Source organism: Grampus griseus, assembly GCF_964374135.1.
Source record: "Grampus griseus genome assembly, chromosome: 8".
NCBI lineage: Eukaryota > Metazoa > Chordata > Mammalia > Artiodactyla > Delphinidae > Grampus > Grampus griseus.
In genome coordinates, this window is record NC_139002.1 from 107025473 (window position 1) to 107038586 (window position 13114).

The 13114-nt window shown below is 57.9% G+C and overlaps 1 protein-coding gene across 3 annotated transcripts in view; it reads left to right on the forward strand.

Moving 5' to 3' along the window:
- Window positions 1-13114, forward strand: part of ANO1 (anoctamin 1) — a gene marked incomplete at its 5' end in the record, with an annotated part of 161917 nt that overhangs the window by 92265 nt on the left and 56538 nt on the right. For 2 of the 3 annotated variants that reach the window (XM_082661152.1, XM_082661151.1), the window contains 6 exons: window positions 763-861; window positions 1614-1765; window positions 3367-3421; window positions 6631-6682; window positions 9513-9568; window positions 13064-13105. In XM_082661152.1, the coding sequence (XP_082517278.1) occupies window positions 763-861; window positions 1614-1765; window positions 3367-3421; window positions 6631-6682; window positions 9513-9568; window positions 13064-13105 (456 nt within the window). Of the gene's footprint in view, window positions 1-762; window positions 862-1613; window positions 1766-3366; window positions 3422-6630; window positions 6683-8959; window positions 9026-9512; window positions 9569-13063; window positions 13106-13114 lie in introns of all 3 variants that reach the window. The other variant, XM_082661150.1, reaches the window with a different exon arrangement.

A 13114-nucleotide genomic window follows, 5' to 3' on the forward strand; every position in this document is an offset into this window, starting at 1 on the left:
GCGGTGACTTAATCTCTCAAGCCTCAGTGTTCCCCTCCGTGAAAGGGGGGCAGTGGTCCTGCCTTTCCCATAGAGCTCGTTGGAGTCAGTTCTCGAAGCTCTTAGCTTGTGCAGTTCCTGGTGGGGCAGCACTCAGGGGCCCTCAGCTGCCCAGTCCTGTCATTCAGACACGCTGGACCAGAAATGACTTGTCCAAGTTCACAGCAGCTTAGTGGGGGCGGGGGGCTGGACTCAAATGCAGCGTTACGTCGAGTCCTCTGACATTAGGATAAAGGCAGTGCTGACCCAGGGAGCCCGGAGGGTGGCCGGGTCCAGACAGAGGTGTGTCCTGACCCCACAGAGATGCCCAGAGGGGACCATCTTCACCATCACCTCCTCATCTCTGCTTGGGCACCCCAGGGACACCGAGTACGTCCACTCCGTCGAAGGGCCTGGGCTCTCAGTTGTGCAAGGTCTCTGAGGCCCCCCGGCTACCCCTCTGAGAACTTCCCAGGTGTTGTGGGATCGGGGACCTCCCTCCAGGCACCCTCCCGGCCGTTTGTCATTCCCTTGGGACCTGGGGGAGCCCTCTCGGCCCCGCAGCTTGCTTCGATCATCTGGGAGGAGGGGATTCTAGCAGTGCCTCAAAGCATCGTCAGAGGAGCCATGAGGTGACAGGCAGAAGCAGCTGCCCCGTAAACTGTTGTGGTCCCCGAAGGTGAAAATGGTTTTCAGCCCCAAACATCTGCCCACGCTGACCAAGGACCTCTCCCCTCTCTCTAGACGAAAATTCACGGGGTTGGATTTGTAAAAATCCACGCGCCCTGGAACGTGCTGTGCAGAGAGGCTGAGTTTTTGAAACTGAAGATGCCGACGAAGAAGGTGAGTGGTGACGTCCCTACTCCACAGGGGTCGTTTCAGGGCTGCCCGGCAGGAGCACGTCATCAGGAGGGTCTGAGTTGTTACGAAAGCCCAAGGGAGCTTCAGCCCCCCCACCCCCGGGAGGGCAGGAGGCCTCCCGTGTCCTGCGGGCGGAGAGTATAACCCGCTCCCCCAGAGATGCCGCAGGAGCCCGGGAACTTCTCATAGATACAAACACAGTGAAACTTCCCGCTCTGACCGTTCGTACTTTCAGTATTTCAGCTGATTTATCAGACTCATTTTAATCCCATTTCCTCGCTTGCTGGGGCTTTTCTTCTTAATGTCTGACAGCTTCAGGCTGGGAAGCGGTCTGCCAGCGCGTCCAAGGAGCTTAGCGAGGCGTCGGGTTTACTTTTGTCCTTGGGGAGGAAAGCAGGGGGGACGAAGCTGTTCTCGGGAGTGAGTCAGCTCCCAGCTTCTCAAAGCCTCCAGAATCCTTTGGATTACCTCTTTTTAAACAAAAATGAAGCTGGGGGAAGTTCTCTGGAATGTCCTAGAATTGCCCTTTTGGCTGGGATCTCCCGAAACTCTGAGCTTTCAGGCTCATCTAGAAACGCGGACGTGGAGGGGGCATCGTGGCCCATCCCCGCCCCCTGTTCCCAGGCCGGGCCGTCTCTGTGGCAGGGGGCTAGTTCCCTGCCCGTCTCAGAATAGATTCCCAGAGTCATGGTTCAGCAGATGACATGTGTCCCCCTTCCCTGCCTCGCCCGCAGCTGTATCACATTAATGAGACCCGTGGCCTCCTGAAAAAGATCAACTCTGTGCTCCAGAAGATGACGGACCCCATCCAGCCCAAGGTGGCGGAGCACAGACCCCAGACCACGAAGAGGCTCTCCTATCCCTTCTCCCGGGAGAAGAAGCACCTGTGAGTGGGGACCCCCTCCCGCTTGCCCTTCCCGAGGGCCACCCACTGTGCGGTGATTCCACCCCGTGTTGGACTTGGTCCTCTGAGGCCAGAGGGAGTTCTCCAACCCCCAGTGAAGGGGGATTTCAGCCCCTGGAGCGTATTCGCATAAGAGCTTGTGCTTCCTGAGCACAGAAGAGGCCCTGGAAATAATTTCCAAGGTCATTATTAACTGAGGAGTTAAGGGGACAACAAGTCTTGTCCGGCTGGGTGACACTTGGGAAAACTAGCTTGAGCCCATGTGAGGGAAGGCCTGGGCCTGGGATCAAAGCCCCAAAGCAGTGGCCTGGGTACCCTCCCCCCGCCCCGCTCTGTCCCTCTTGGGATGTGTCCCGAGGAGTCGGGTCTGGTTAGCTGCACCTCCGGAAGGCTGCCGAGCTCTGGGCGCCAGGAACCGAGAAGCAGCCCCAGCTGGAGTCCTGAGGCCCCGGACTCGCAGCCAGCGCGGCTGCCTGGCAGGGCTGCACCCATTCTGGAACCTTCCCTCCTCCCCTGCTACTGAGGGGCAGTGAGGCGTAGCCACCTGGGTCAGCGGCAGCTGCCAGGCCTCCGTGGGGTCTCACTGGGCAGAGCTGGAGCGAGGGCAGGGGTGGGAATAGAAAGCTTGGAGTCTGGGAATCCTGTGGGGATAGGATGACGAGCTCTAGGGGATGGGAGGCTCCTGGACACCCCTGGTCCCACAAGACATGAAGAGCCTCTGCTCAGAACTGGGGCTTCCGCCCTGGCCAGGGCATTAGTCACAGGGCCGGGGCCACATGCCTTACTCGCTGTTTCCCGATCCTCCAGGGGATAAGACATAAGAGAGAAGGGAGTGGCTCTGGCCCAACTCCTCCCACCAGGGTCAGGACCCGGGCCCCCGCACATTAGAGGGAGACGCCCTCTTTCCGTGACCCCCAGGGCCCTGGCCACCTCCCTTGGCACCCCCTGCCTTGCCAGGCTTGGCTCACCTCCAGGCTCTGGGCCACCCCCAACCCCGAGTCGCCCTCCCCGGCTGTACGCTGAGTGTGTTGGGAATCGAATAACGTGTTCCAGAGACATCCCTCTGCCCTCAGGAAGCCTTAGGAAATCTCTGTGTGGCCCAGGACCTCAGGACGGAAACCATTTGGAAAATATAGGGAGACTGTCTTAAATAGTAAAGTGTCCGATGGTGGGATCACCCCAGGAGTGCTGCAGCAGAGACTAAAGCTGCCCCCGAGGGTGTCATTGGAAGGAAGAGGGATCCTTGGCGAGGGAGGTCTGACCACAGTTGCCCCTGGGGTCACTTCCCACCCACGGGGGTCTCCCAGCCTCCCCGAGGGGTGAGAGGATGTACAGACTCTTCCAAATGCCCGGGGTCGGATCACACCCGGGGTCGGATCACACCCGGGGCCGGATCACACGCGGGGCCGGATCACACCCGGGGCCGGATCACACCCGGGGTCGGATCACACGCGGCTGCGGACAGAGCTTCCTCGATTTCACGGTCGCCGCTCACGGGGGTAGTGTGGTCCCCCAAGGCCTCGGAAACCGGGAGCGCTGACTCCAGTGAGCTGTGTCTCTTTCTGTTCCCAAAATTTCAACAGATTTGACCTGTCTGACAAGGATTCCTTTTTCGACAGCAAAACCCGGAGCACGATAGTAAGTATCGCTCCCTCGTGGGAATCCATAGCTCCCCAGCAAGGTGGCCCCGGGAAACGGGATGATAATTTCATTTCAGCAGAGCTCCTCTGGGTGGAAGGGGCTCTAATTGTCTGTGACAGAAATAATTAGAATAATAAAACCAGCGGGCTGCGAGGGGCCCAGGGGATGGCGGGGGTGGAGCAGCAGGGAAGAAGCAGAGGGATTCCAGACCCGCTGGGTTATTTCAAAATGTTCCCGCATCTTTGCAGTTCCCAGCTCGCCTCTCCAGCCTCCTTGCCACTTGCCCTCGGTGGAATCTGTGCGTCCCCACCGCTCTGGGGGTTTGTGAGCAGGCAGGCCTGGCAGGAGGGATGGGGTGGTGCAGGCAAAGGGACGAGGGTTTGGGTAGACTTCCAGAGCCTCGCCAGACGAGCAAACTGTGGCTTGAAATCTGACCAGGCCGCCCTGCCCTACTCCAGGTATTGGTTTAACGTTTATCCATCGGCCGCCACGTTGTCCACCAGCCAAGCTGGGCTGTGCACGGCTCAGGACCCAACTTCTGTCTGAACAAGTATTAACCTCTCAGCCAAGCTGCCGCTTCTCTCTCTTCCTGGCCCAGAAAGCCCAGCCTGGCGAGCAGAGGGGCGGGGCTGGCAGGAGGCGGCGGCTTGACCTTGAGCAGATAACTGCCCCTCACAGCCACATCCCGAGACGGGCGGGCACCCAGGCACAGGACAGCGAGTGGTGTAGGCTGCCTTGGCCTGGGGGGCTCAGGCCACTGCCTGGACAGACAGAGCCCGGTCCCATCAACCCTGTGTCCCCTCCCAGCCTCGCGACTCGCGCACGGGACGAGGTGGTGTCCTGCCCAAAGGGCAGCCGTGCGCCCACACCAAGGGTAACCTGGGTGCAGCGCCGGGAACGTAGCCGCTGCTGTGGTTTTTATTATTGACCACGTTACTGATGAAACTAGCAATTAAGTCTCATAATTTATAATAAACAATGAGGAACTCGTTTATGCAAAAACGTCAGCAGCCGATGTAGCTCGAGGCTGACGTGTGGTCCAGGAGAGGTAAGTTCTCCCTCTTGGAAACCGACCGCTCAGGAGAACCAGACGCAGTTGAACCTGGACGGTTTCTCTTTTTCTCTGTCATTTTGGGGTGGGAGAGAATTGGAATGGCCACCTGGGGAAACCGAGGCACGCGCTGCGTTTCCACATGTATGTGCGCCCCAGTTTTTACACGATCTGGAGCCACCGGGACGCCCCTGGAAGCACAGGGCTGGGTGCAGATTCGTAAATTCATTCTCTTTTTTTTTTTTACTTTTTTTACTTTATTGTTTTATTTTATTTTACTTTTTTGGCCACACCATGTGGCTTGCGGGATCTTAGTTCCCCGACCAGGGATCGAACCCGGGCCCCTGGCAGTGGAAGTGCAGAGTCCTAACCACTGGACTGCCAGGGAAGTCCCCATAAATTCACTCTTGCTGTCGGGGTGGTGGCCTGGGGTTGGGGTCATATGTGAATGGAAGCTCTAGGCCCCCTCTCGTGGAGAATCCACTTTAAAATTGAGCTCAGACCATGATCCCCAAGTCACAGAAGGCAATTCTATCCGAGCCAGTAAGTGTTACTGAACGAGCCATGACTCCGATTACCTCTGGGGTGGGGGGCGCTCTCTCCCAGAGACGCTGAAGGCCTGTTTGTAAAACACCAATGCTCCAGAGAAACTCTTTGGTGACTCAAAACTTTGCCCTTAGTTAGTTGGACCCTGTGGTCTTGAGACCCAACATCCTTCTAGACAAAGATATAACAGTCCCTCCTGTCTCCTTCCCTGTACTGCTAGCATATCGGGGCAGCCCAGTGTGCAGGCGGGTAGGAGTCAGGATCAGCAAGGAACAATGGGGAAGGACCTGAGGTGCTGGTCTTAGGACTTGGATTTTCAGCCTGTAGGCACTAGGGAGCCATAGATGGTTGTGGAGCAAGGTCCTAGAAAGATCACTGCCAGTGGCCAGTCGTGGAAGGGCAGATGGAGGGTGGGTGTGGGATCACAGGGGTGGTTGTAAAGGGGGGCTGTGGCTGCACGTGGAAGGGAGGAGGTGGTTATGGGAGAATCAGCAAGGTCAGGATGAGGCCACTGATTAGATGCAAGAGATGCCAGGGAGAGAGCCAGCTAACTGGGTCATCCATCCATTCACTCATTCATCAGTCAGTTACTGAGCACGTGGTGTCTGCCCAAGATGGGCAGGAGGTGAGGGAGGCAACAGGCACATGGCAGGGGTGGAGTAATCCAGGACAAGAGAGCAGAGTTAGGGAACTGCCTGGAGGTCCAGTGGTTATAGGACTGGGCGCTTTCACCGCCAGGGCCCATGTTCATCCCTGGTCAGGGAACTGAGATCCTTCAAGCCGAGTGGGGCGGCCAAAAAAAAAAAAAAAAAAAAGAGAGAGAGCAAAGTTAGAAGGCAGAGCAACAGGGACAGTGGCTGCCCAGTGACCTGTTTGTTAAGGTGGCTCTGTAGCCATTTAGCTCTCAGGGGAGAAGCACTTCTGGCAAAAGAAACAGCCGTGGTGAAGGCCCTGTGGCCTCAGGAGAGGGTTGGCGAGTGAGAGGGGCAGCCAGGAGGCCAGGCTGCTGGGACAGGGCTGGGCGGACGGAGGGGAGGAGAGAAGGTCAGATGGCCCAGGGCCTGGGGGGAACCGGAGGGTGGGACCTCGGGGGAGTCTCGAGGGGTTAGAGTGCCCTGACCCACGTGTCTATGGCACAGGGCCAATTCTTTTCACCCCATTTTGTGGGTGGAGAAACTGAGGCACGGGGCACGAGGTAGTTAGCGCAAGACCACACGGCTACAAGGACGCAGACCCAGGTAGGCAGACCCCCAAGCCGGGGCTCCTGAGGCGGAGAAGTGAAGTGTTTTGTTCGTAAAAGGGGCACAGGTTTCTAGAACATTCAGGGCCACACCCGAGAGTGGTCGTATCAGCGGAGTCCTCATGCCTCTGCATTCCAGCTCACCTCTCAGCCAAAAGGGGTGGAAACCCACCAGCAGAGGGCACAGGACCCCCGTACTCCTGCGCCCAAGCGCAGCGTGGGCCCTCTGAGGTGACCTTGTCCCCAAGAACGCCCATCCCGACCGCATCCTTGGGGCACGCAGGAGGCTGGCGCTGGTGACGGTCACCACCTCCCTTCCCGGTGACCCGTGATGGTGTAGCTCTGGTCCCCCCCTTGTCTCCACAACAGGTCTACGAAATCCTGAAGAGAACGACGTGTACCAAAGCCAAGTACAGCATGGGTAAGGGCGTGCCTGGGGCTCGAGCTCAGCGCTCCACTCGCGGCGTAATCTTGCCGCTCCATCTTCTCCGTGGGAGGCGGGTGGCGGCCTGGGGATTTTTAGAGGGCTTTGATTTAAGGCTGGTGTAACAGTCTCAGGCAGGAGGGCCGTTCCAGGACCAAGGGGCGGTTTTACGACCCTTTTAAGCACGAAAGGATCCTCCTCTCTGGCTTGAGGCATCTGTGGCGGCCTGTGGAGCCTCTCAGCGCAGAGGCGGTAAATCCTGGCTGCTGGAAACTGGAGGGTGACCAAGGGGTTCTGACCCTCTCTTGACCTTCACAGTCCAGGGGGAGGTAGTTAGGGTTCCAGCCGGGGCAGCAGCCAGACACACGCACAGTCTAGAAGGTGCCCCACCCGGGCCGTGGCCTTGCTGGAAGGGGTGCCCCTCGACGTGTGCCCTTAGGCGGAACCTGCCGCAAAACTGGCCCCGCTGGGCTCCTCGGGTACCGGTTTACAGACCACCTCAACCACAGGTGCAAAACCTTCTCAATTAAAGCGTGCAGAGGGAACCATCCCCCCCGCCCCGCGCCCCGCCATGTAGGTCCCTTGCCCACCGCTGCAGGCTGAGTTTGCTAAACGTTTGCAAAACGTTTCAGGGCAAAGCGATGCCTTTTCCCGGTCTTTCCCCCCTTCCTGTTGAGCCGCTTTATGCCCCGCTGAGAGCGGAGCTCACGGCACAGTCCTTCGTGCTCTGGAAGCATCTGAAGCCCTGAGCCTGTGGTTCAGGAGAGATGCCCCGCCTGTGGGCTTCCCGGGAGGGAAGGAAGCAAAGTGCAGGAGGACTCAGCTGCTCGCAGCTGAAGTCTGGGGCAGGCCCAGGATGCAGCGGGGGGGGGGATGACACCTCCATGCTCAGCCAGGCTGCCCAGTGGTCAGTCACGGGCCCACCCTCTGGGCCTGAAATTTCTAAGCCCGTGTACTAAGTCGTGGCGGGGGACACACTCTCAGGAGTCGAGAGGAGGCCAGGAAAACTGTCCCCGATGGAGCAAGGTCCTCCAGGGGGGCCCCAGCCACCAGAAGTGGGGAGAAGCATGGGTCTAGTCCCAGCGATGCATCTCAGAAGTCAGTCTCCCTTTAGCGCCCCTGTGGGGTCCCTTCTGGTGGAGACTCGTGCGGTCGCTGTGAAGGTTTGCAGAGAGTCCAGGGTCTGGCCCTTCTCAGCTGAGCTGATCCCCGCCCCGGGCCATGCTGTGGCCAGTTCCCTGGCAGCGCTGGTTCCCAGAGCCAGTGATGAAACAGAGAGATGGGGGGGCCTTCTCTGCACCCCATTTCACACTGGCCTTGTCTGAGAGCCCTCCTGACCTCCAGATTCATAGATGGGTTCGGTCCCCCACCAGCCTCTGTGCCAGGAAGGTCCCTACCCTCAGGGAGCTTCCATTCCGGAGGACGGAAACAGATGAGAGCTGACAAGGTAAACCAGAAGACAGTCTTGCAGGCTGAGGGAGATGGGGAGTGATGGGGGATGTAGAACCAGTGATCAGAGGTCCTTCTGATGAGATGACATTGGAGGGGTGAGGCTTCCGGGTAGAGGGCGCACCTGTGGCAGCATGGTGTTGAGAGCATTCGAGGGGCAGTGGGGGGGCCCAGTGAACCTGAGTCCGGCCCCTTGTTCATTTTTTACTGCAGCTGAACTTTCCACTCATGGGGCTTTGGCCACGAGCTCCCACCTGGTTCCGGTTTGGATTTCTAAGTGTCCCTAGGTGCCCTGACCATTCCCGATCACTAGCTGGGGAGATGGTCTATTTTTAAGTGGATTTCAGGGAGTGCCTTTCCCACCAGTGTCACAGCAGAGTAGTCAAGAGTGGGCTGGCCAGGCCACTGAAAAATCTGACCCCCTTACCACCTAGAAAGCCTCTTCATCCAGGCAGAGGGTTCTGTGACCAGCAAAGGGCTTCGTGGAAGCTCCTGGGCAGCCCTGGCCCCCAAGGATGTGTGTGAAGCAAGATCAGATCTCTGGGAAGCCCCAGACCCATGCGTGGCCGGGCTCTGCCTTACCCCCTCACGACGCTGTCTTCTGGGGCTGGGTGCCCGAGCCCACACCTCTGGATTCTAGGAGGTGCAGGTGTGGTTATTTTTATCCTGCTCCCAACGCGGGGCTTCAGGCAGCAAACAAGGGGCCCGGCCATCGTTCCCCTGCCCCCAGGAGTGCTGGACTGTGAGTGAGCGCTTTGCCCCCAAATGCAGCTTTGATCCTTTCAGGCCCTTTTGCATGTAACTAATAGCCGGATGTATAAACAGGGCAAGGAGAGGGAAGAAAGAAGGACTCTGCCCTTTTAAGTAAAAGGCGAAAATGTGGTAAATACGGTAAGTGCCTCTGCCCCCGCGTGGGGCACGCAGGCCTCCTCTCTGGCTTTTCCAATCAACCTAAAATCTAATTCCAAATTGTATGTGTGTTTTCTGACACCATCAATTTTTCCATCCATATTTTTCTCATGATTCAGCTTTTCTAACCACTTACAATCCCCCTTCCTCACCTGCAGGTTTGCCCTCCAGCAGGCGGGGGTAGCTGGTGAATCGCAGGTTTGGGGGTACCTCCTTCCTCCCAGATGTAACTTCCTCTCGGGGTGTCCTCTGTGTCTTCCTAATTCTGCCAATAGAGCATGTTTTTATCATCTCCTAGTCGAACCCGGGGAGGAAACCCCAGAAAGGTGGTCGGGCTCTGTGCAACCAGGTGTGGCTCGCTTTGAGAAAATTCTCGGTGATTGAGACAGCCCTGGGACCGCTCTGATTGAACACGGAGCCGTTGGAGACCGGCCTGGTCCGTAATCCTCTCTCTGCCTTTGTTTTCAAGGCATCACGAGCCTGCTGGCCAATGGCGTTTACTCGGCAGCCTACCCACTGCACGATGTAAGTAACCTTGACAAACATAGTTCATCTCTGCGCGTCATTTGATTCTCCAAACCCCGAGGGAGCTCTCGTTATCCTGTGGTCGAGGCTTCCTGCTTTGGCGCTCCTGTGAATGTCAGCCGCTCCCGGCCTTTCCTGGTTCCCCAGGTGGGGACCAGAGTCACACACAGAGCCATCTATGCTTACTGAATCATTCCACCAAGACAGGGGCACTTGTGGCAGAAACTCTGCACGGCCATATCTGAACTTCACGGCCAGCTGGTCCACAAGAAGTTTCCCTGGCTCCGTCTCCCCTACCCCACCCCACCCCACCCGGGCTCTGGCAGAATGACCAGAGAGTTCTGTTTTGTATCTATTTCTGCAGAGCAAGTGGCCAGTTTCCTGAGCCGAATCTCCAAATCCCACTGGTATCCCCCTGACAAATATAGCCTGTGGCCACGGCCGCGTTGTCTTGGCTTGGGATAGAGAGAGAGAAGATTCTCTTCTTATTGTCTCTATGGAAACAAGGACTAGAGTTCAACAGGGCACTGGGGATGGGCCATGGGGCCTGAGCAGTGTGGGAACTCCGGACAGAGGATCTCTGGAACTTTCCAAATGTGCGTTACTGCAAAGGCTAGGAGAGAGAGAGGACAGGCATGGGGGCCCGGGGACCCAGATTCTAGTCCTGGCCGCTCACGCCTCTGTGACCTCGAGCAGAGGCAGCCCCTGTCCTCTCTGAGCCCCAGTGCCCCCATCTGCAAGTTAGAAATAATACCTGCCCTGTCCAGTTGCCAGGGCTGCAGAGGGTGTTAGCAGGAATTCAGAAACAGAAGGGCTTTCAGTAAGACGCTGGACGAACGGGGGGTGGGGCCGGACAGCAAAGGGCTGTCCACCCGGACCGTAGCCTCAGAGGGAAGGATGCTCAGACGACCTGCCGCAGTCCCCCGTCACTTACTGTAAGGATGTGGGCTCGACTGGTCCCGTTTTCCCGCCTCTGTGCCTCCGTTCATGCTGTTCCTTCTGTCTGCAGTGCTCTTCCCTCCTCCTCTGCCTGGACGACCCCTCCCCAGGGCCAACAAAGCACCCCCATGGAGCCTTCCTTTCCCCGCCTCCCCGGCACGGTTGAGTCTTCCCCTCTGGACCTCCATGCTCCCTGTCCCACAAAGACAACACTGTTGGGCCGCCGTTCATTACGCTGCATCTCGTGGAAGCCTCTGCATCTAGTAGGCGCTCAATAAATGCAGCGCGGGGTTAAGTCCAGGTGTCTTGGTGATTGGCCTGTTGCGGGATGAATGCTTCGAGGGAGGACTCAGACCCCGCAGGTCCCGGCGGGCGCTTCCGGCTTCTCCCTGGAAGGCGCCTCGCTCCTCCGTCCCATCTGTGCCGCTCAGGTTTGCTCAGCCCTACTTGGCCTTTGAGCTGTCACTCCTGCCAAGATGTCAGGGACAGAAGCCGAAACGTTTCAGGGCCTCCCTGCCTGTTGGATTCAGCCCTTTAAGTCTTGAAAGGGAAAGGGGAAAGGTCCACATTTCTGAGCACCTACTGTATGCAAAGAACTGTGTCTAGCAGGAGCTTTATCTCCTTTAATCCGGGGCAAACACGGAGGCTCAGAGAGCTTTAGTGACTCGCCCAAGTTCACACAGCCCCTGTGGAGGAGCTGGGGCCAGAAGCCAGCCCTGGCCGCACCACCCCTGCGTCCTCCCCCGGAGGCCGACACACCCCTTTTCTCAGGCTTCGCTGCCCCCTTTGTCTCAGGAATCAATTCTAGCAGCAGTTTAAACCGATGAGTCCAAGACTTCCCCTGAGCCCCCAAAAAGCACCTCCAAGGTCCTCATGTTAGAAACTCCTTGCACACCATCGTCTTTGTCCCTTACACAGCAGTAGGGAAGCCCGCCGCGTGGGGTTTGTTCCCACTTTACAGACGGGGAAACTGAGGCTGCGGCTGCTCAAGCAACTTGCCCACGCGTACACAGCCGAGGAGCGGAGCCCAGATCCTCTGGCTCTGCTTCCACGGCTCTTTCCAGCGGGATGATGGATCTATCTCGGTCATCTCGAGGGAATATGAGATCTTACATCCATGAATTTTCCGCACAGCTGATGGACACACACCCCGTTAAGTACCAAAGCTGCTGTTCAAATATCTGGGGAGATAAATCCTCTGAAGCTGGCCCTGTGGACCCCACGCCTTAAACAGAGGAGGCCGGCTGTTGCGAGGCTGCACCTGGCCTCTGGCAGGCAGCAGGCCCCTTCCGCGCGTGTACGCTTCTCACCATCTGCCTCTCACCCCTGAGCTGTCCTGGTCACATCTCAGTGCGTGGCCCAGAGCATCCCACCCTCTCCAGGGCCTTGCTTGCTGCGTTCACTCACTCATTCATTCATTCAACGAGAGCGTCTGCCAGGCCAGGGGCCGGGGTCATTGCCAAGCAGACAGCAGCCTGTTAGGACGGCACATAGGGGAAGAGCCTTCTACTCCATAACCAGCATTCGAATCCAGAGAAGGACTTGGCGTTTCAGCCACTGCTGGGTGGCTGTTTGGCTTCCTTCCTGGTTGGCATCTGACTCCTTCAAGGTCACCGGCTAGCTGACCTCTACAGAGATGAGGTGCTGCTGGAATCGTGGGCCCATCTTAGACAAGAGGGAAAACTCTGGGAAGGGGATAGGTTGGGTTGGGTGGAGAGGGCCCCTGAAGACCCGGGGGGGAATTTGGTTAAACTGCTCCCAGAGCATCTTCATGCAAAGACCACAGGAATCGGTTGCCCACCTGGTGGTCAAGTTCTCCCTGCCTGGAGGGGGCTGGCGGGGCTGGAAGGGGGGTCACGGAAGGAGCTGGTGAGAGGAGCGGGCACCAGGCAGACCTCCCAGAGCCCTCAGAGCTTTATCTGCCCGGCAGTCCTCAGGACCGGTTGGCCAGGCTTCTAGTCATCAGTGTCACCCGTTGGAATACTGGGCTAGCTTTCGACCTTTAGACACTCCTTCTCTTCCATTGGATTTGGAGGCCTGGATCCAAGTCCCAGGTCTGACCGGATTTTTCTGTCTCTCCCAGGAATGTCAGTTTGCTCCTCTGAGCCTCGGTGTTCCCATCTGTAGAATGGGAGCATTGCACTCACCGATCTGTATGCACTGGGATCATCTAACTCATGGTCCCTCCTGGGACACATGAGAGGAAAGAGGGCACCACCCTAGTGGGGCCTGGGATGAGACTCCAGGACCCTCCTGGCAGAGTGGGATGCACGTTCACCCTGTTGACAATCCCTCCAGCCCCTGAAGCCCCCTTTCCTCTGTGTCACCAGTTCCAAGGACCTGACCGCATTCCCATCCTGGACGTCGTCTCTGTGTCGAGGGGAAGGCGCTTCGGGCTTTCCCGGGACACTTTTTATCCTAGGAGGAGGGAGCCTGGGCGCCCTTCCGCACTGTGTGAAGTTCTGTCCTGGGACTAGCTCACCTGCGTAGTGGGGGCAGCTGGAGTGCATGTCTGGAAAGGTTACAGGACAGTAAGACACCTTTCTCTCTTTACAGGGAGACTATGAAGGGGAGAACGTGGAGTTCAACGACAGGAAGGTATGTGCT